The 19,592-nt window shown below is 44.1% G+C and overlaps 2 protein-coding genes across 4 annotated transcripts in view; one reads left to right on the top strand and one right to left on the bottom strand.

The window, feature by feature from the left end:
* The first annotated feature begins 755 nt into the window (after positions 1 to 755).
* On the top strand, positions 756 to 18,416 carry adal (adenosine deaminase-like). Of its 3 annotated transcripts, none has more exons than XM_046313802.1 (10): positions 756 to 960; positions 6,079 to 6,209; positions 15,668 to 15,728; positions 15,875 to 15,962; positions 16,041 to 16,122; positions 16,456 to 16,582; positions 16,706 to 16,786; positions 16,873 to 16,999; positions 17,239 to 17,339; positions 17,451 to 18,416. In XM_046313802.1, exons 1-10 carry the CDS (start codon positions 919 to 921, stop codon positions 17,640 to 17,642), a joined length of 1,032 nt encoding a protein of 343 aa, XP_046169758.1. In that variant the 5' UTR covers positions 756 to 918; the 3' UTR covers positions 17,643 to 18,416. The 3 variants fall into 3 exon arrangements, with proteins under 3 accessions (XP_046169758.1, XP_046169740.1, XP_046169748.1); XM_046313784.1 differs by having other exon boundaries at positions 758 to 960; positions 16,861 to 16,999; XM_046313792.1 differs by lacking the exon at positions 756 to 960 and adding an exon at positions 5,626 to 5,680 and having other exon boundaries at positions 16,861 to 16,999.
* nat10 (N-acetyltransferase 10) overlaps positions 17,811 to 19,592 on the bottom strand; it is a 38,507-nt gene continuing 36,725 nt past the window's right edge. Inside the window, exon 27 of the mRNA XM_046313773.1 lies at positions 17,811 to 19,559. Within this exon, the coding sequence (XP_046169729.1) occupies positions 19,427 to 19,559 (133 nt within the window). The 3' untranslated portion in view covers positions 17,811 to 19,426. The remainder of the gene's footprint in view (positions 19,560 to 19,592) is intronic.

Below are 19,592 nucleotides of genomic sequence, written 5' to 3' on the forward strand. Positions count from 1 at the left end.
TTATAATATGCTCAGATTCTCTGTCTATATTGAAGAGTTTATCATCTGGCAAATCTAATAGGAGTGACCTATCTATATGAGGCATTAATGTTATTATGGAGAATCGAAAGACTGGTTGTAGTAGTGAGATTCTGCTGGGTCCCTGCCTACTCGGGAGTGAAATAGTAGACTGGGTAGCCAAAAGGGCTTTAAAACGAGATATAATTGATATTCCTGCTCCATTTGGTAGAGGTGAGGCCAAATGTACGATTAAAGCCATTATGATAGATGTGTGGCAGAAGAGGTGGACTGCGAGCCCAAGTGCTGGCATTTATTTGCCCTCCAAAGAAAGGTTGGTAGACCAAGATTCAAGGTTCAGATTAGGAAGGAAGATGGGTGTTTGCTTGGTTGCATATAGGACATTGTTAATTGAACTCGTCATTATATATGGTTGGCAAGCATGAAAATGTTTTTTTTTGCATGGATTGCATGTTGATGAAACAGTGAAGCATGTGTATTGTTGTAAGTACCGATATGTGGAAGAGATGGAAAGATTGTGTAGGGTTACAGAGGTTGGAAGGGATTGTTAAAGTTAGGACTCTTTAAAATTAGTAGTAGTACAGGATTCGATAGGTTTTAGTTTCTCTTAAATGTTTGTTTCTTTATTAATTTCGTCTGTGCACTGTGATTGACTACACGCTCCAGTACAGTATGTGGCGGCATGCACCCTTAACGTTTGTTTGCGGACCGCCATAATATTATACAAGAGGAAGAAGAATAGGAACGAGAAGGAAAAAGAGGGGATTGTTTCACTGTTGCAACTTAGTGGTGCGACGATTAAATAAACACTGAAAACAAAGGAAGCAACCAGAAAGAAAGTGAGGATCGCACAGGTTCATAGATCATTGAGTAAATATATTTCTGAATAAAACAATTAGAATGGAGGAGGTTGATTTATTCTACCGTCAGCTGCCAAAAGTGGTAAGTAACCGTGTACAATATTGTAACGACCTTTGGTTTATAAGCGCGGACTCTGCCGCATGATGAGCTTGCTTTTGCGGCACAGTCATTAGCGCGCCGGACCTCGGGCTCGAAGGTCGAGGGTTCGATACATGCTCTCTGCAGTTTCATTACAATATATTCGATTTTTAAGTTGATTAAGTTGATTTTAGAAGTTTAAACAGCCATGTTAGCTAGCTGACGTTAGCAGGCTTGGAGAAGCTGAGTTAAACGTTCAGCCTCCTATCGGTGGATTCATTGCTAAATATACAAATAAACACATTTTTTTCCAGTCTCTAAAAGACTACAATTTGTGTTTTGGGCGGTGCTTCGTCAAATAGTTTTATAACTAACCCGAGACTAGAGCCTGTCTTCCAAGAGGAGCAAATCATAGTAGGCAGAGCAAGCAAGGTGGGCAGAGCCAAGCATGAGCTGGTGAGATCCTATCGGTGCATTCTAGCATTTATTTGCATATTTCCGTTAAGGAACGCCTACTTTGATGTGCGGGTGTGCAGTAACTCAAATCGCCTTTGCACTCTTTCTAAACAATTAAAAAAAAACTTTTATTCAAAGGGTAAAGTCTACAAAACACAGTCCACTTTTTTTGTTACAGATTCTAGTTTTAGAAACAGGAAACTGTATGAAGATGTTCCGTACAATGAGAAAATTAGCAGAATGTCGGCCAAAATCAATCTAATTTAATCTTCTCCCACTGCCAGCCACTGGGCTTCCTCCATCACCATATTTGGTAGTGAGTGAAACGCCAACCGGATGCTTCACATTCATATTTGGCTCATTGTTATGTCTGTGGCTTCTTACTCTGGCCACTGTTCCTTTTTTGAAAAGGAGGCGGACACTAACAACATTCCTTTGGGCAAAACTGGAAAAAATGATCACATGTATTGGTCACATACACATGTTTAGCAGATGTTATTGCAGGTGAAGTGAAATGCTTGTGCTTCTAGCTCCAACAGTGCAGTAATATCTAACAAATAATATCTAACAGTTTCACAACATATACCCAAAATTCACAGAAATATATGTAAGGAATGGATTAAGAATATATATACATATATGTCAGAGCAGCATTGGACTAAAATACAGTGGCATAGTATAGAATACAGTATATACATATGAGATGGGTGATGCAATATTTACACACAATTAAAGTGACTAAGATACCTTAGAATAGTATAGAGTACAGTTTATACATATGAGTGAGATGAGTAAATGCAAGATACGGATTGCATTGCCCGCTTTGAGGACAATACAGTGCCACTGACACGGCCTGCAACGGAAACATGCGGTCTCTCCTTCACTGCAGCCAAGGTGAGTAAGACATTTAAACGTGTTAACCCTCGCAAGGCTGCAGGCCCAGACGGCATCCCCAGCCGCGCCCTCAGAGCATGCGCAGACCAGCTGGCCGGTGTGTTTACGGACATATTCAATCAATCCCTATACCAGTCTGCTGTTCCCACATGCTTCAAGAGGGCCACCATTGTTCCTGTTCCCAAGAAAGCTAAGGTAACTGAGCTAAACGACTACCGCCCCGTAGCACTCACTTCCGTCATCATGAAGTGCTTTGAGAGACTAGTCAAGGACCATATCACCTCCACCCTACCTGACACCCTAGACCCACTCCAATTTGCTTACCGCCCAAATAGGTCCACAGACGATGCAATCTCAACCACACTGCACACTGCCCTAACCCACCTGGACAAGAGGAATACCTATGTGAGAATGCTGTTCATCGACTACAGCTCGGCATTCAACACCATAGTACCCTCCAAGCTCGTCATCAAGCTCGAGACCCTGGGTCTCGACCCCGCCCTGTGCAACTGGGTACTGGACTTCCTGACGGGCCGCCCCCAGGTGGTGAGGGTAGGCAACAACATCTCCACCCCGCTGATCCTCAACACTGGGCCCCCACAAGGGTGCGTTCTGAGCCCTCTCCTGTACTCCCTGTTCACCCACGACTGCGTGGCCACGCACGCCTCCAACTCAATCATCAAGTTTGCGGACGACACAACAGTGGTAGGCTTGATTACCAACAACGACGAGACGGCCTACAGGGAGGAGGTGAGGGCCCTCGGAGTGTGGTGTCAGGAAAATAACCTCACACTCAACGTCAACAAAACTAAGGAGATGATTGTGGACTTCAGGAAACAGCAGAGGGAACACCCCCCTATCCACATCGATGGAACAGTAGTGGAGAGGGTAGCTAGTTTTAAGTTCCTCGGCATACACATCACAGACAAACTGAATTGGTCCACTCACACTGACAGCGTCGTGAAGAAGGCGCAGCAGCGCCTATTCAACCTCAGGAGGCTGAAGAAATTTGGCTTGTCACCAAAAGCACTCACAAACTTCTACAGATGCACAATCGAGAGCATCCTGGCGGGCTGTATCACCGCCTGGTACGGCAACTGCTCCGCCCTCAACCGTAAGGCTCTCCAGAGGGTAGTGAGGACTGCACAACGCATCACCGGGGGCAAACTACCTGCCCTCCAGGACACCTACACCACCCGTTGTTACAGGAAGGCCATAAAGATCATCAAGGACATCAACCACCCGAACCACTGCCTGTTCACCCCGCTATCATCCAGAAGGCGAGGTCAGTACAGGTGCATCAAAGCTGGGACCGAGAGACTGAAAAACAGCTTCTATCTCAAGGCCATCAGACTGTTAAACAGCCACCACTAACACTGAGTGGCTGCTGCCAACACACTGTCATTGACACTGACCCAACTCCAGCCATTTTAATAATGGGAATTGATGGGAAATGATGTAAATATATCACTAGCCACTTTAAACAATGCTACCTTATGCTAAATGACTTAAATGTAAATGTAATGTAATAATGTTACTTACCCTACATTATTCATCTCATATGCATATGTATATACTGTACTCTACATCATCGACTGCATCCTTATGTAACACATGTATCACTAGCCACTTTAACTATGCCACTTTGTTTACTTTGTCTACACACTCATCTCATATGTATATACTGTACTCGATACCATCTACTGTATGCTGCTCTGTACCATCACTCATTCATATATCCTTATGTACATGTTCCTTATCCCCTTACACTGTGTATAAGACAGTAGTTTTGGAATTGTTAGTTAGATTACTTGTTGGTTATCACTGCATTGTCGGAACTAGAAGCACAAGCATTTCGCTACACTCGCATTAACATCTGCTAACCATGTGTATGTGACAAATAAAATTTGATTTGATTTGATTTGTTTAATTTCCTTAAAGTGGCCAGTGATTCCTAATCTATGTATATAGGCAGCAGCCTCTGATGTGCTGGAGATGGCTGTTTAACAGTCAGTGGAGTAGTATAGAATACAATACAGTATATACATATGAAATGGACGATGCAATATGTAAAAGTGACTAAGATATCGTAGAATAGTGTGGAGTGCAGTTTATACATAGAGTTAAAGTCAGATGTTTACATACACGTTAGCCAAATACATTTAAACTCAGTTTTTCACAATTCCTGACATTTAATCCTAGTAAAAAGGTCCTGTCTTGGGCCAGTAAGGATCACCACTTTCTTTTAAGAATGTGAAATGTCAGAATAATAGTAGAGAGAATGATTTATTTCAGCTTTTATTTCTTTCATCACATTCCCAGTGGGTCAGAAGTTTAAATACATTCAATTAGTATTTGGTAGCATTGCCTTTACATTGTTTAACTTGGGTCAAATGTTTCTGGTAGCCTTCCACAAGCTTCCCACAATACATTGGGTGAATTTTGGCCCATTCTTCCTGACAGAGCTGGTGTAACGGAGTCAGGTTTGTAAGGCCTTCTTGCTCACACATGCTTTTTCAGTTCTGCCCACAAATTTTTACATAGGATTGAGGTCAGGGCTTTGTGATGGCCACTCCAATACATTAACTTTGTTGTCCTTAAGCCATTTTGCCACAACTGTGGATGTCTGCTTGGGGTCATTGTCCATTTGGAAGACCCATTTGCAACCAAGCTTTAACTTCCTGACTGATGTCTTGAGATGTTGCTTCAATATATCCACAATTTTCTTGCCTCATGTTGCCATCTATTTTGTGAAGTGCACCAGTCCCTCCTGCAGCAAAGCACCCCCACAACATGATGCTGCCACCCCCGTGCTTCATGGTTAGGATGGTGTTCTTCAGCTTGCAAGCTTCTCCCTTTTTCCCCCAAACATAACGATGGTTATTATGGCCAAACAGTTCTATTTTTGATTCATCAGACCAGAGGACGGGTCTCCAAAAAGTACGATCTTTGTCCCCATGTGCAGTTGCAAACCGTAGTCTGGCTTTTTCGTGGCGGTTTTTGAGCAGTGGGTTTTTCCTTGCTGAGTGGCCTTTCAGGTTATGTCGATATAGGACTTGTTTTACTGTGGATATAGATACTTTTGTACCTGTTTCCTCCAGCATCACAAGGTCCTTTGCTGTGTTTCTGGGATTGATTTGCACTTTTCACACCAAAGTACGTTCATCTATAGGAGACAGAACACATCTCCTTCCTGGTGGTCCCATGGTGTTTATACTTGCATACTATTGTTTTTGTACAGATGAACGTGGCGTTTGGAAATTGCTCCCAAGGATGGATCAGACTTGTGCAGGTCTACAATTTTTTTCTGAGGTCTTGGCTGATTTCTTTTGATTTTCCCATGATGTCAAGCAAAGAGGCACTGAGTTTGATGGTAGGCCTTGAAATACATCCACAGGTACACCTACAATTGGCTCAAATTATGTCAATTAGCCTATCAGAAGATTCTAAAGCCATGACATAATTTTCTGGAATTTTCCAAGCTGCACAGTCAACTTAGTGTATGTAAACTTCTGACCCACTGGAATTGTGATACAGTGAAATAATCTGTCTGTAAACAATTGTTGGAAAAATTACTTGTCATGCACAAAGTAGATGTCCTAACCGACTTGCTAAAATTATAGTTTGTTAACAACAAATTTGTGGAGTGGTTGAAAAACAAGTTTTAATGTCTCTAACCTAAGTGTATGTAAACTTCCGACTTCAACTGTATTTCAGTCCAACAGGTTTGTACTCTAACTTCTTGCATGCCATCCTCTCTTCTCTACCCAGGAGCTTCATGCCCATCTCAATGGCTCTGTCAGCTTTTCAACCATCGAGAAACTCATGGCTCGAAAGCCACATCTCAACAACGAACACGGCATGACTGCTATTCGCAGTGGTCAGCGGAGGACACTGGATGAGTACGTATTACAGAATGGTTTGTTTCATAGTGCATTGTATGGAACTTGTCATACAATATAATGTATGGCACTTGTCCAACTCATTCCACAGAGGGCAGAGTGTCTGCGTGTTTTCGCTCCTCCCTTGTACTTGATTTGAATTAAGGTTACTGATTAGTAAGGAACTCTGCTAACCTGGTTGTCTAGGTCTTAATTAAAAGGACAAAACAAAAACCAGCCTACACTAGCCCCAACATGAAATGAGTTTGTATGTGCTCATGTGATCTCTCGGTCCCGTACCCCAGCACATGAAGGACTAGTGGATGGATAGTTATTTTATTACCAAGCTACAATGATGGGACACAGTATAGATGAATGTTCAATCATTAAATGGATATTAACAGCACTCCTAAAGATATTGTAAAGAGGAAGCTTTGCTGGCATAAAACCCACATGGAAATGAGATTCTTAGATTCGGTCATTTAAAATGTATTTACATTTTCAAAATTATATATATTATGAATTTAAATGGATTTGTGTCAAATATGCAGCTATCGAAAATATATGGGAATGTCTGCTCAATCCAACTTTTATTGGTCACAAACACATGGTTAACAGATGTTATTGTACCTGTATACAAGATGGACGCCGTTTTACAGTCTCCTAAACCAATTGTGTTATTATGTCTTTCTTTTTGCGATATTTGTAAATAATTTTGTACATAATGTTTCTGCAACCGTATCTTACAGCAGAAAGGAGCTTCTGGATATAGGACAACGATCACTCACCTCGGATTAGACAAAGCTTTTTTCAACAACAAGCAGGACTCACACGATATTCTCCAAACACCCCACAGGGCAGACATCCCAATTATTTGCCAAAGGAAGCGACGCAAGGGACGAAGAGCCGGATGCCTCGTCCGGACTCGCAGAAGGCGAGTAGGAAAGCTGCCGTTACCGTTAATATTACTCGCCAACGTGCAATCATTGGACAATAAATTAGACAAGGTACGATCACGAATATCCTACCAACGGGACATCATAAACTGTAATATCCTATGTTTCACGGAATCGTGGCTGAATGACGACATGGATATTCAGCTAGCGGGATATACACTGCACCGGCAGGATAGAACAGCACACTCTAGAGACTTCCTTACTCTGAGGTAGAATAGTGGTGTGGTCTTCCTGCTGTAGCTGAGGGATGGATGCCCCTGTTCCCAGTGCTTGACTCAGGCAATCAGTGCAGTGTGCATCCAAGACAGCAGAGTTTTTGACAGGTGACGAAACCATGTGATGAAGGTGAGGTGCCCTCAACAGGGTCCTTTTGAATTGACACTTCATCTGGTGGGCTCAACACGGCTTGGCAGTTGTTGCTGACTCTGAAGGTGTCTTGTACAGTTCTATTTATTACTCCGTTGACTTGATCTAGGAGAGACAGAAGGCTCTGCCACAAGGCGATGGCTGATACATGAGTGGACGAAATGCTCTCTGCTCAATGGGTTGGATATTACATTCTTAGTATTAGGAACATACTTCATGTCAAAGCTTGGCCATCCAACGTTGTTCACATGACACCAGGCGAGACCCAGATGCAGACACCGGAGGCAGATGGTTGGAGTCTTACAATGTTTATTAATCAAAAACGAGTAGACAAGAGAATGGTCGTGAACAGGCGAAAGGACGAACTGGCACAGAGAGACAGGAGACACCGGAATAAATACACTGGGAAAAATAAGCGACACCTAGAGGGGGTGGAGACAATCACAGGGACAGGTGAAACAGATCAGGGCATGACAGTACCCCCCCCCCCATACCTGGGTGCATACCTGGCTGACCGGGGTGTCAGCTGTGGAAATCGGCGATGAGGGCCAGGTCCAAGATGTCTTTAGCAGGAACCCAGCACCTCTCCTCCGGGCCATAACCCTCCCAGTCAACCAGGTACTGGAAACCCCTGCCCCGTGGTCGAACCCTCAGGAGGTATGTCATCGTATGCGCTGGCTGGCCATTGATTACCCAGGGGGGAGGGATGGGCCTGGAAACAGAAGACAACGGACAGTGAGACACAGGCTTAATACTGGACACATGGAAAGTAGAGTGGATACGGAGGGTACACAGGACTCAGGACTCTGGAGATGGGAAAAGGATGAATAAACCGGGGAGACAGTTTACGGGACTCTACCCGCAGAGGCAAGTCCTGAGTGGAAAGCCATACCCTCTGCCCAATGCGGTAGCGAGGAGCTGGGGTTCGGCGACGGTCTGCTTGTCGAAGATACCTGGAGTTGGTCTTGAGAATAGCCGCCCTGACTCTTCTCCAGGTATGTTGACAGCAGCGGACAAACATCTGGGCCAAGGGTACGCTGACCTGCTCTTGTTCCAGGAAGAGTGGAGGCTGATACTCCATGGAGCACTCGAAAGTGGAGAGTCCCGTGGCAGAACAGGGAAGGGTGTGCATACTCCACCCAGACCAGTTGACAGCTCCAGGTAGTGGGGTTGGTTGATACCAGGCATCTCAAGGTGGTTTCCAGATCTTGGTTGGCTCTCTCCGACTGACCGTTGGTTTGGGGATGGAATCTGGATGACAGGCTAGCCGACGACCCAATAAGGGTGCAGAATGCCTTCCAGAACTGAGTACCCGATCGGAGACCGTGTCTACTGGGAGTCCATGGATCCGGAAGACATGCTGCACCATAAGCTGGGCCGTCTCCTTGGCAGAAGGTAGTTGGGGTTGGGCAGAAGGATGAAATGGGCGGCCTTGGAGAACCGATCAACTACCGCCAGAATGACAGTGTTGCTCTCAGACGGAGGGAGCCCAGAGATATATGAGACCAGGGACGATGAGGGACTGGTAGTAGCTGAAGGAGGCCAGAAGGACCTTGCCATGTAGTCTTGTTCTGAGCACACACAGTGCATGCGGTGACGAAGGCAGAGACGTCAGGAACCATTGTAGGCCACCATAAACGTTGTCGGAGGAAGGCTAGTGTACAATGGGACCCTGGATGACAGGTCAGCCTGGAGGAATGAGCTCATTCCAGGACCCGGGACCAGACTGGGTTAGGGACAAACAGCCTGTTAGCTGGACCTCCTTCGGGTCCAAGCTGGGAGCGTTGCACCTCGCAAACCAGGTTCTCAATACCTAATCCACAGTGGCAGTGAGGCATGACGTAGGAAGAATGTTTTGGAGGTTGAGGGTGTGGCAGAGGAACTGTATAGGCGGGAGAGAGTGTCAGACTTCACTTTTTTTTATACCCTGGACGGTAGGAAATGGTGACGTTGAATCTGGTAAACAATAGGGCCCACCTGGAGTTGAGGTGCTTGGCTGTATGGGGATATTCCACGTTTTTATGGTCGGTCCAGGCCAAGAATGGCTGTTCTGCTCCTTCCAGCCAGTGCCTCCACTCTTCCAATGCCATCTTAACCACCAGGAGTTCTGGGTTGCCTACATCGTAGTTTCTCTCTGCAGGATTGAGACGATGAGACAGGACTGCATAGGGATGAAGCTTTTGGTCCTGGGCAGGTCCCTGGGACAGGATGGCCCCTCTCCAACATCCGAAGCATCAACTTCCATCACAAATTGACACGAGGGGTCTGGATGGATGAAGAACCGATGTGAACCGATGCTTCAGGTCCACAAAGACTTTGTCGACAGCTGGAGAACATTTGAACGGTACCTTGGGAGAGGTGCGTGCCGAGAGGCGGTCCGCCAGGATGCTGTAATCCCGAATGAAACGACGGTTGAAGTTAGCAAAACCAAGAAACCATTGCAACTGCACCTTGGACATTGGTTGAGGTCAATTCACCACTGCTTTCACCATTCCAGGATCCATCTGAACATTGCCCTCAGCAATGACATATCCCAGAAAGGTGATAGTAGAGCAGTGGAACTCACACTTCTCTGCTTTCACAAACAATTGGTTTTCCAGGAGGCACTGAATAACCTTTCTGACATGAAGTACATGTTCTTGGGCAGATCGGGAAAAAAACAGGATGTCGTCAAGGTAAACGAATACAAAACGGTTTAGCATGTCCCGGAGCACATCGTTGACCAAAGCCTGGAAAACAGTGGGGGTGTTTGAGTCCAAATGGCATGACCTGGTACTCATAATGTCCACTGGCTGTGTTGAAGGCTGTCTTCCACTCATCCGCCCCACGTATCAAAACATGTGGTAGACATTCCGAAGGTCTAACTTTGAAAACATGGTAGCCCCCTGGAGAATTTCAAACGCCTAGGAGAGGAGAGGTGTAGGGGGTAACGATTTTTAACCATAATGTCGTTAAGTCTAGTGTAGTCAATGCACAGACGCAGGGTCTTGTCTTTCTTCTCCACAAAGAAAAACCCTGTGCCGGCAGGAGATGCAGATGGACGGACGGCCCCAGTGGCCAGAGACTCCTATGTGTTCCTCCACAGCTTTGGTCTCTGGTCCGGACAAAGAATACAACCGACCCCAAGGTCATGAAGTAACCAAAAAAGTGTTAAATCAAAATATATTTTATATTTGAGATTCTTCAAGTAGCCACCCTTTGCCTTGATGACAACTATGCACCCTCTTGGCATACTCTCAACCAGCTTCATGAGGTTGTCATATGGAAGGCATTTCAATTTCAACAGGTGTGCCTTGTTTAAAGTTAATTTGTGAATTTATTTCCATCTTAATGCGTTTGAGCCAATCAGTTGTGTTGTGCCAAGGTAGGCGTGGTATACAGAGGATAGCCCTATTTGGTAAAAGACCAAATCCATATTATGGCAAGAACAGCTCAAAGAGAAATGACAGATGATCATTACTTTAAGACATGAAGGTCAGTCAATCTGGAAAATGTGTGCAGTCGCAAAAACCATCAAGCGCTGTGATAACACTGTCTCTCATGAGGACCGCCACAGGAAAGGAAGACCCAGAGTTAACCTAGAAGATAAGTTCATTAGTTACCAGCCTCAGAAATTGCAGACCAAATGAATGTTTCACAGAGTTTAAGTAACAGACACATCTCAATATCAACTGTTCAGAGGAGACTGCGTGAATCAGGCCTTCGTGGTCAAATTGCTGCAAAGAAACCACTACTAAAGTACACTAATAAGAAAGAGACTTGCTTGGGCCAAGAAACATGAGCAATGGACATTATTTTTGGTTCCAACCGCTGTGTCTTTGTGACATGCAGAGTAGGTGAACGGATGAGCTCCGCATGTGTGGTTCCCACAGTGAAGCATGCAGGAGGTGTGATTGTGTGGGGGTGCTTTGCTGGTAACACAGTCTGTGATGTTCTTAGAATTCAAGGCACAGCCATTATGACTACCACAGCATTCTGCAGTGATACACCATCCCATCTGGTTTGCGTTTAGTGGGACTATCATTTGTTTTTCAAAAGGAAAATAACCCAAAACACACCTCCATGCTGTGTAAGGGCTATTTGACCAAGAAGGAGAGTGATGGAGTGCTGCATCAGATGACCTGACCTCCACAGTCACCCGACCTCAACCCAATTGAGATGGTTTGGGATGAGTTGTACCGCAGAGTGAAGGAAAAGCAGCGAACAAGTGCTCAGCCTATGTGGGAACTCTTTCAAGAGAAAATAATTCCTCATGAAGCTGGTTGAGAGAATGCCAAGAGTGTGCAAAGCTGCCATCAAGGCAAAGGGTGGCTACTTATAAAACAACACTTTGTTTGGTTACTACATGATTCCATGTGTTATTTCATAGTTTTTATATCTGCACTATTATTCTACAATGTCGAAAATAGTCAAAATAAAGAAAAACCCTTGAATGAGTAGGTGTGTCCAAACTTTTGACTGGTATTGTATGTTAGTTTGTTATTGTTAGCTCAGGCTGTGAAGTGTCCTCGCTTTAGCCAGTGGCTAAACTTGGATTTTCTTTTGAAAGTGTTATTCCATCATAGCAGGGCTCCAGACTTACATTTTCCCCTGGTGGCACTGGTGCGACTGCAATGATATTATACACTGCTCAAAACAATAAAGGGAACACTAAAATAACACATCCTAGATCTGAATGAATGAAATATTCTTATTAAATACTTTTTTCTTTACATAGTTGAATGTGCTGACAACAAAATCACACAAATTATCAATGGAAATCAAATTTATGAACCCATGGAGGTCTGGATTTGGAGTCACACTCATAATTAAAGTGGAAAACCACACTACAGGCTGATCCAACTTTGATGTAATGTCCTTAAAACAAGTCAAAATGAGGGTCAGTAGTGTGTGTGGCCTCCACCTGCCTGTATGACCTCCCTACCATGCCTGGGCATGCTCCTGATGAGGTGGCGGATGGTCTCCTGAGGGATCTCCTCCCAGACCTGGACTAAAGCATCCGCCAACTCCTGGACAGTCTGTGGCGTTGGTGGATGGAGCGAGACATGATGTCCCAGATGTGCTCAATTGGATTCAGGTCTGGGGAACGGACGGGCCAGTCCATAGCATCAATACCTTCTTCTTGCAGGAACTGCTGACACACTCCAGCCACATGAGGTTGTTTTGCATTAGGAGGAACCCAGGGCCAACCGCACCAGCATATGGTCTCACAAGGGGTCTGAGGATCTCATCTCGGTACCTAATGGCAGTCAGGCTACCTCTGGCGAGCACATGGAGGGCTGTGCGGCCCCCCAAAGAAATGCCACCCCATGACTGAACCACCGCCAAACAGGTCATGCTGGAGGATGTTGCAGGCAGCAGAACGTTCTCCACGGCTTCTCCAGACTCTGTCACGTCTGTCACATGTGCTCAGCGTGAACCTATTTTCATCTGTGAAGAGCACAGGGCGCCAGTGGCAATTTTGGCGATCTTGGTGTTCTCTGGCAAATGCCAAACGTCCTGCAAGGTGTTGGGCTGTAAGCACAACCCCCACCTGTGGACGTCGGGCCCTCATACCACCCTCATGGAGTCTATTTCTGACCGTTTGAGCAGACACATGCACATTTGTGGCCTGCTGGAGGTCATTTTGCAGGGCTCTGGCAGTGCTCCTCCTGCTCCTCCTTGCACAAAGGCAGAGGTAGCGGTCCTGCTGCTGGGTTGTTGCCCTCCTACGGCCTCATCCACGTCTCCTGAAGTACTGGCCTGTCTCCTGGTAGCGCCTCCATGCTCTGGACACTATGCTGACAGACACAGCAAACCTTCTTGGCACAGCTCGCCATCCTGGATGAGCTGCACTACCTGAGCCACTTGTGTGGGTTGTAGACTCCGTCTCATGCTACCACTAGAGTGAAAGCACCGCCAGCATTCAAAAGTGACCAAAACATCAGCCAGGAAGCATAGGAACTGAGAAGTGGTCTGTGGTCACCACCCGGAGAACCACTGCTTTATTGGGGGTGTCTTGCTAATTGCCTATAATTTCCACCTGTTGTCTATTCCATTTGTACAACAGCATGTGAAATGTATTGTCAATCAGTGTTGCTTCCTAAGTGGACAGTTTGATTTCACAGAAGTGTGATTGACTTGGAGTTACATTGTGTTGTTTAAGTGTTCCGTTTATTTTTTGAGCAGTGTATATAGGCTTAATTCAATTGGTGCTAATTCATCATCTGTGTAAGTGAAAAACTCAACACATTAGCTAGATCACTAATTCTAAATATAACATGTACTGCTAGCAGACATGTATGCAATGAGGCCTGGTGCACTCGCGATGGCCGATGCCAAATTTCACACTCTTCCTATTTCAAAGCCATATCAGATATCTTGATTGTAATACAGTGTGCTTTGAGATCTGTTTGCACACCATATTCACAGATATGACCATGAAACTTGACAGATCTTCTGAAGCTGATTCAGGTTGTGTGTTGACAGAGGACACCATCTGGAGGCACTCAAGAGCAAGCTGCTCAGTAGGGGCAAAGACCATTGGGTCATCAAGGTAGCACACCGTAGGCTTGTGAAGTTCTCATCACAACAAGATGTTCACTCTGTGGCTGTAATGTCACCTTTGCTTGAGCTTGACTGTACCTACTCACATCTCAACCTCTCTGACTTGGAAAGAACTGACATAAACTGACATTGTTCATCACTTTAACTATTGTCAGCCAAGGACACGAGTCTCCCGTAACTGTCCATTTCTTTATGGCGTTGCTCCCTAGTATCATCTCATCAGCTTGACCTGGCACAACAAGTGCAGGAATGATACGTCAAGGTCATACATTGCTTTAGGGGTGACTTGATGACCACCACAGCCATCAATGACAACATCATCAGCCAAATATCTTTTCATGGAATGACTGGATTGTAACAGACTTGATCGGTCACTCAGAGTGCATGCCATTGATCCACTTTAGGGTAGGGCTATTTGACAGAGACCGGTGTGTAGAATAAACTGCCAGTCCTCTGAATTCCCTGTGTCCCTTGAAAAACGATAGTTTTGTGGTCTGGGATACTGTTTGTTGTCAAGCTGGTATAGTGACTCACGATCTTCCATAATCATCAATGGTGGTGATGGGAGGCCCACTGATGATCTGCACTGTCCTCTCCTGAGCACAGACCAGTTCATTGCTCTGCTCCAACGGAGTCGTGGTTCTCTTCATCTCCCGGGCAGTTTCACCTTGAATGGTCAGCTGAATGACACCTGAAACACCGCCTGTTCTCACGGCAGAGTAGCATCATGGCACACAGAGCATGGTGTGGCATTTAGGCCTTCAATCTTGGGTAGTTTACTAGCAGACATTTTCCCTGAGTGAGACTGAGCTGGGTCAGGCAGCAAGACATTCTCTAGCATATCAATTACTCTCTAGAGTAACGGTGGGATGTTCGAGGGGCAGTGCATCATCAGTTTACCTCGTCATGTCAGTCATTGCAACGTTTAGAGAGCTATTTATAACTTGGCAGAAATGTCCAGATCAACTAGCCCATGTCAGCTAATGTTTTTTAGCAAAGGTTTTTTAGCCCACTCAAATATCTCATGATCTCACATAAAACATGGTAAAATGTGTAGAATTCTAGGAAATTGGTTTTAAAACTGCAATAATTTACTCTGCACCCCATGACAAAATGTGTCATGTCCTATTTTTTCATGTTTCATGGGCTGGTGCACCAACTGAAAAGGTTTGTGGCACAAGTGCCACCAGGGGAGAACGTTAGTCTGGAGCCCTGTAAAATGTCTAATTTGACACCAAATCAACAGTAGTTGATATGTCATCAGTATGATACAAATGTGAATTACGACAACTTAATGTCAGTTTTTATCCCAGGGCATTCAATTCTTAACGCGCCCACAACAATTTTCCATAGATCTGCTGTGGATTACCCAGAATTCCATACCCTTACCACTGAATGCATTAGACAAATGTAAGCACACTAATGTGCCAGGAGTTGGCGTATTCTTCATTTTATGCAGGAATTTAACAATTTATTTACACCTTTACATTCAGAAATGTATCAAGTTGGGTATATACCAGCTGACATTTTAATACAAATAAAAAGTAATTTTATGGACAATGATGTCCTGTAATTTTACGGTCACAACAACCAGTCATCTTGTCTCTCCAGGTGTTTCCAGGTCTTCAAAGTCATCCATCAGTTAGTAGATACAGAGGAGGACATTCTTATGGTAAATTACACATTGTCTATGGTCACTTATTTGCAGCTTCATTAACTTAAACAATCTCACCCATAAACCTAACACTATTGACTCGATGGAGCCTGGAGCCAATCTAGCATTGAACACCATGGAAAAAAATATGTCCTTGTTTCTAGGTTGCCAAAGATGTCATCAGGGAGTTTGCAGCTGATGGAGTAAAATATCTAGAACTGAGAAGTACCCCACGAAAGGAGAAGAACACAGGCAAGGCCACAAGCTAGACACACTGGATTGGATCGCTTATATGCAGGGCTTCGCTTACATTTGTTTTGTATAATTCAGGAATGACAAAGAGAAGGTATGTGGAAACGGTCATCGAGGCCATCCGTCAATGTAAAAATGAGGGAGTTGACATTGAAGTCAGGTATGTTTTCAATCCATTTGTAATGCTTGCTTTACTTATGAATGGTATGTTTTCAATGCATTTGTAATGCTTGCTTTACTTATGAATGCTGAAGTGCTGTTTCCAAACAATCAAGGACAGCCTCGTGTGGCTGTTAAGAGCATGGCGCTTGCATTATTCGGGTTGTGGGTTTGATTCCCACAGGGGACCAGTACAAAAAAGTATGAAAATGTATTCATTATCTGGATAAGAGCGAATGCTAAATGACTCAAATGTAAATATTGGTATGGTAATAGCTATAGTAAGTTACAATTAAAACATTGATACCTTAACATAACATTTTCCCCCATTAAGGTTCCTGGTAGCTGTTGACCGTAGGAATGGGGCTGAGGTTGCTATGGAGACCGTTAAACTGGCAGAGGACTTCATGCTGTCTACCGGTGGTCTGGTGGTGGGGCTGGACCTCAGTGGAGATCCTACGGTCAGTAGTGGATCAGTGCCTTGCTTGCTTATGGTTGACACGTTTCTCAAGATGTCATAAATGCACTGATTCTAAGTAACTCTGGATAGGAGCTTACTGAAATGTAAAATGTTTATTTCCAAGGTGGGCCATGGCAGAGATCTCCTTCCGGCCTTGCAAAAAGCCAAGAACTGTGGACTAAAACTCTCTCTACACCTGTCAGAGGTAGGTAGCATCAGAACTTAACTGATTCAAGCAATTCCAAATGATGTAATGTTTTGACAAATGCAATGTTCCAGGTGCCATCTCAGGCAGACGAATCAGAGCTGCTGCTAAACATTCCACCTGACAGGATTGGTCATGGGACTTTCTTACACCCTGAAGTGGGTGGGTCACAAAGCCTGGTTGATAAAGTGCGGAAGCATAACATACCTCTGGGTAAGAATAGTATGTCCTTCCTGACCTGAACAGTCAAGTGATTGCTCTAAAAAGGGGTATTTATTGTCCATAATCAACCTGTCTTCTATAAAGCTTGATTTTTTTGTTGTTGATCTAAATTATATTTTAAACAATCAAGGCTGAAGGATATAGAAACTGTTTAGTGTTGATCTTGTTGTAGCTAATGTTGCCTCTATCCAAGCTCTCATACTGTATTTTTCCTAAACCTTTCCTCACAGAACTATGCCTAACCTCTAATGTCAAAGGTCAGACAGTGTCATCCTATTCTCAACATCACTTCCTGTACTGGTACCAAATGGGACACCCTAGTGTGATCTGTGTAAGTGTTTTCCCGAAATGTGTCTGACACAAACGTTTAACTATTAATTCGACACTTGTTTTACTTGCAAGTCAGATTTGCACACTTATCTTGTGGTGCTCTTGTTTTCAGACAGACGACAAGGGGGTGTTCTGCACAGACCTGTCTCAGGAGTACCAGTTGGCCGCCTCTACCTTCAACCTCAGTCAGGAGGACATGTGGACTCTGTCCCAGAAGGCGATAGACTGCACCTTCGCCCCAGACCTACAGCAGCATCTACACCAGAAGTGGCTGGAGCTACGGCCAACGCTGTTCCAGTTATGACAGACAGAACGCACTGCTTGACATCTATGGGATCAGAATCACCAATCTTGACCATTTGAGTAGTAATGAGATGTAGATTAGTGATTCCAGCATGTGCTTCTCAGAATAGCTGAAGAATGAGGGACCATGAGTCATTTAAAATTAGTAAAGTAGTTCATCAATAAAACATACATCATGCTGCTTTTATTAAGTTATTTGTACGTGTCTCCCAGTAAGTAGAAAGGTAGGTTACTTTACTTTCAATGTGAAACTCATTCTCCGCAAACAAATACTAGAACAGACAGCAGGCACGTTTTCCATTCACTGAAGATCGAGGCTAGGTGACAATGGTCAAATTATACAAAAAGTCAAACGTATGCTCATCATTCAATGAATCATCTTTAAGTATGTTGACCCTTGCAGACTCCAACTCATCTGAATGTAAGCAACTCCATATTGTTGGTACTGGATTAAATGAGCCGGTTACAGTAGGTACAGGAAAAGGCAGGTGGTGGAACCATAGCAAATAATTATTCTATTTCTATGGGTGGAACCGTCACCACTGTATGCTGTCTCCTATCCTCAGGTGGTGGGTACATAAAGTCTAATAGAGTCTCATTTTCACTATGGATGGTACTCTAACCCTTGGGTACAGGGCTAGGCACAGAGAAAGGTGACACTGCCATTGGTCAAAGCACAGTCCTACTGCTGTACACTAAGGTTGTTATAGTAAATTAAAATAAATGAAAAAACGAATTAAACCAATTTTAAACAAATAAAAACCATTATGAATTATGTTCAGTTTGTTTTTGGGGAAAATATCTAATGGGGTGTTAATGTTTTGTTCTTTTCTAAAGTGTCTGGATCTGGGCAGGTCATATTTAGACTGACTTTAAATTATAAAAGTAGATTCAGCGTGATCGAGCAGCACCGCAGATATGATGGGTGTGTTTGCGTGGTGAGGCAGAAGCAACCGACAATAGACGGGGAGGTGCATCTGGGACAGCCTAAAGTCAGACACTAATGTGGTTTTCCAACAGCAAGGTTTGATCAACATTGCAGTGTTTATAAAAGGCTTTTTTATAATGTCGAGATTAACACATTTTGAACCCCCATAATCACACAGAGTATGAGTACACATTGTACAATCAATTAATGAGAGCCTTAAATAAAACATTTTGGGGAATATAATGTATATATTTAATCTCTCTATTGGCAAATTGGTCAAACAAAAACACGGCGGCGACTACAGGAAAACTGCATAAACTTGCAGTCAAAACTCCATGATTTTTGTAAAGTTCATGCAATCAACAATTCGGTGCAAGTCGGACAACTTCAACCCCGAAATGCAAAGGCGGCTGACGAACGTCCACATTCAGATGAGCATGATGCAAGACTGCTCTCACAGTTGACCTGAGTATCTGCGGCATGCGCACGGGTAACTACGGGAACAATACAGCGGAGAAGCCTCACGCTTCAAGCCCTCCTGATTGTTGCGGAAATTGACCCATTACCATGGTTTACTTTGGGGATCTCGCTGAATCTACCTTTAAACCTAAACTAAGACCCGACCCAGCAGTTTGTGCATTGCTGCCCCAGTGACAAGAAGTGACATCCCAAAAAAACAAACACTATACAACCCGTCTCCCAGCCTTCCATGCAAAGGATTATTTCTGTCCATAAGACGAACTAAATTATATAAAAACTAAATTAAATGTTATGAAACTTAGTAAAGTGGATGTGAAAAAAAAAACTACATTTCTAATAAAATCTTTAAGCGAATATAAAAACAACTATAATTTACACTATAACGGCCTCTTTTCAAACTTGTTCTTCTCCTTGCCTCCTCCCTTCTTCGCCTTCTTCAGTTTGCCGTGTCGTGTATCTCCTCCCTCGTTTTTGTCTGGCCTCGGCTGCTCATACTTCCTCTTCTTGTCACTGTTGGAGAACAGACATTGTTACATGATGAGC

This window comes from Oncorhynchus gorbuscha, linkage group LG02 (genome assembly GCF_021184085.1).
Source record: "Oncorhynchus gorbuscha isolate QuinsamMale2020 ecotype Even-year linkage group LG02, OgorEven_v1.0, whole genome shotgun sequence".
In the NCBI taxonomy this organism is placed as follows: Eukaryota; Metazoa; Chordata; class Actinopteri; order Salmoniformes; family Salmonidae; genus Oncorhynchus; species Oncorhynchus gorbuscha.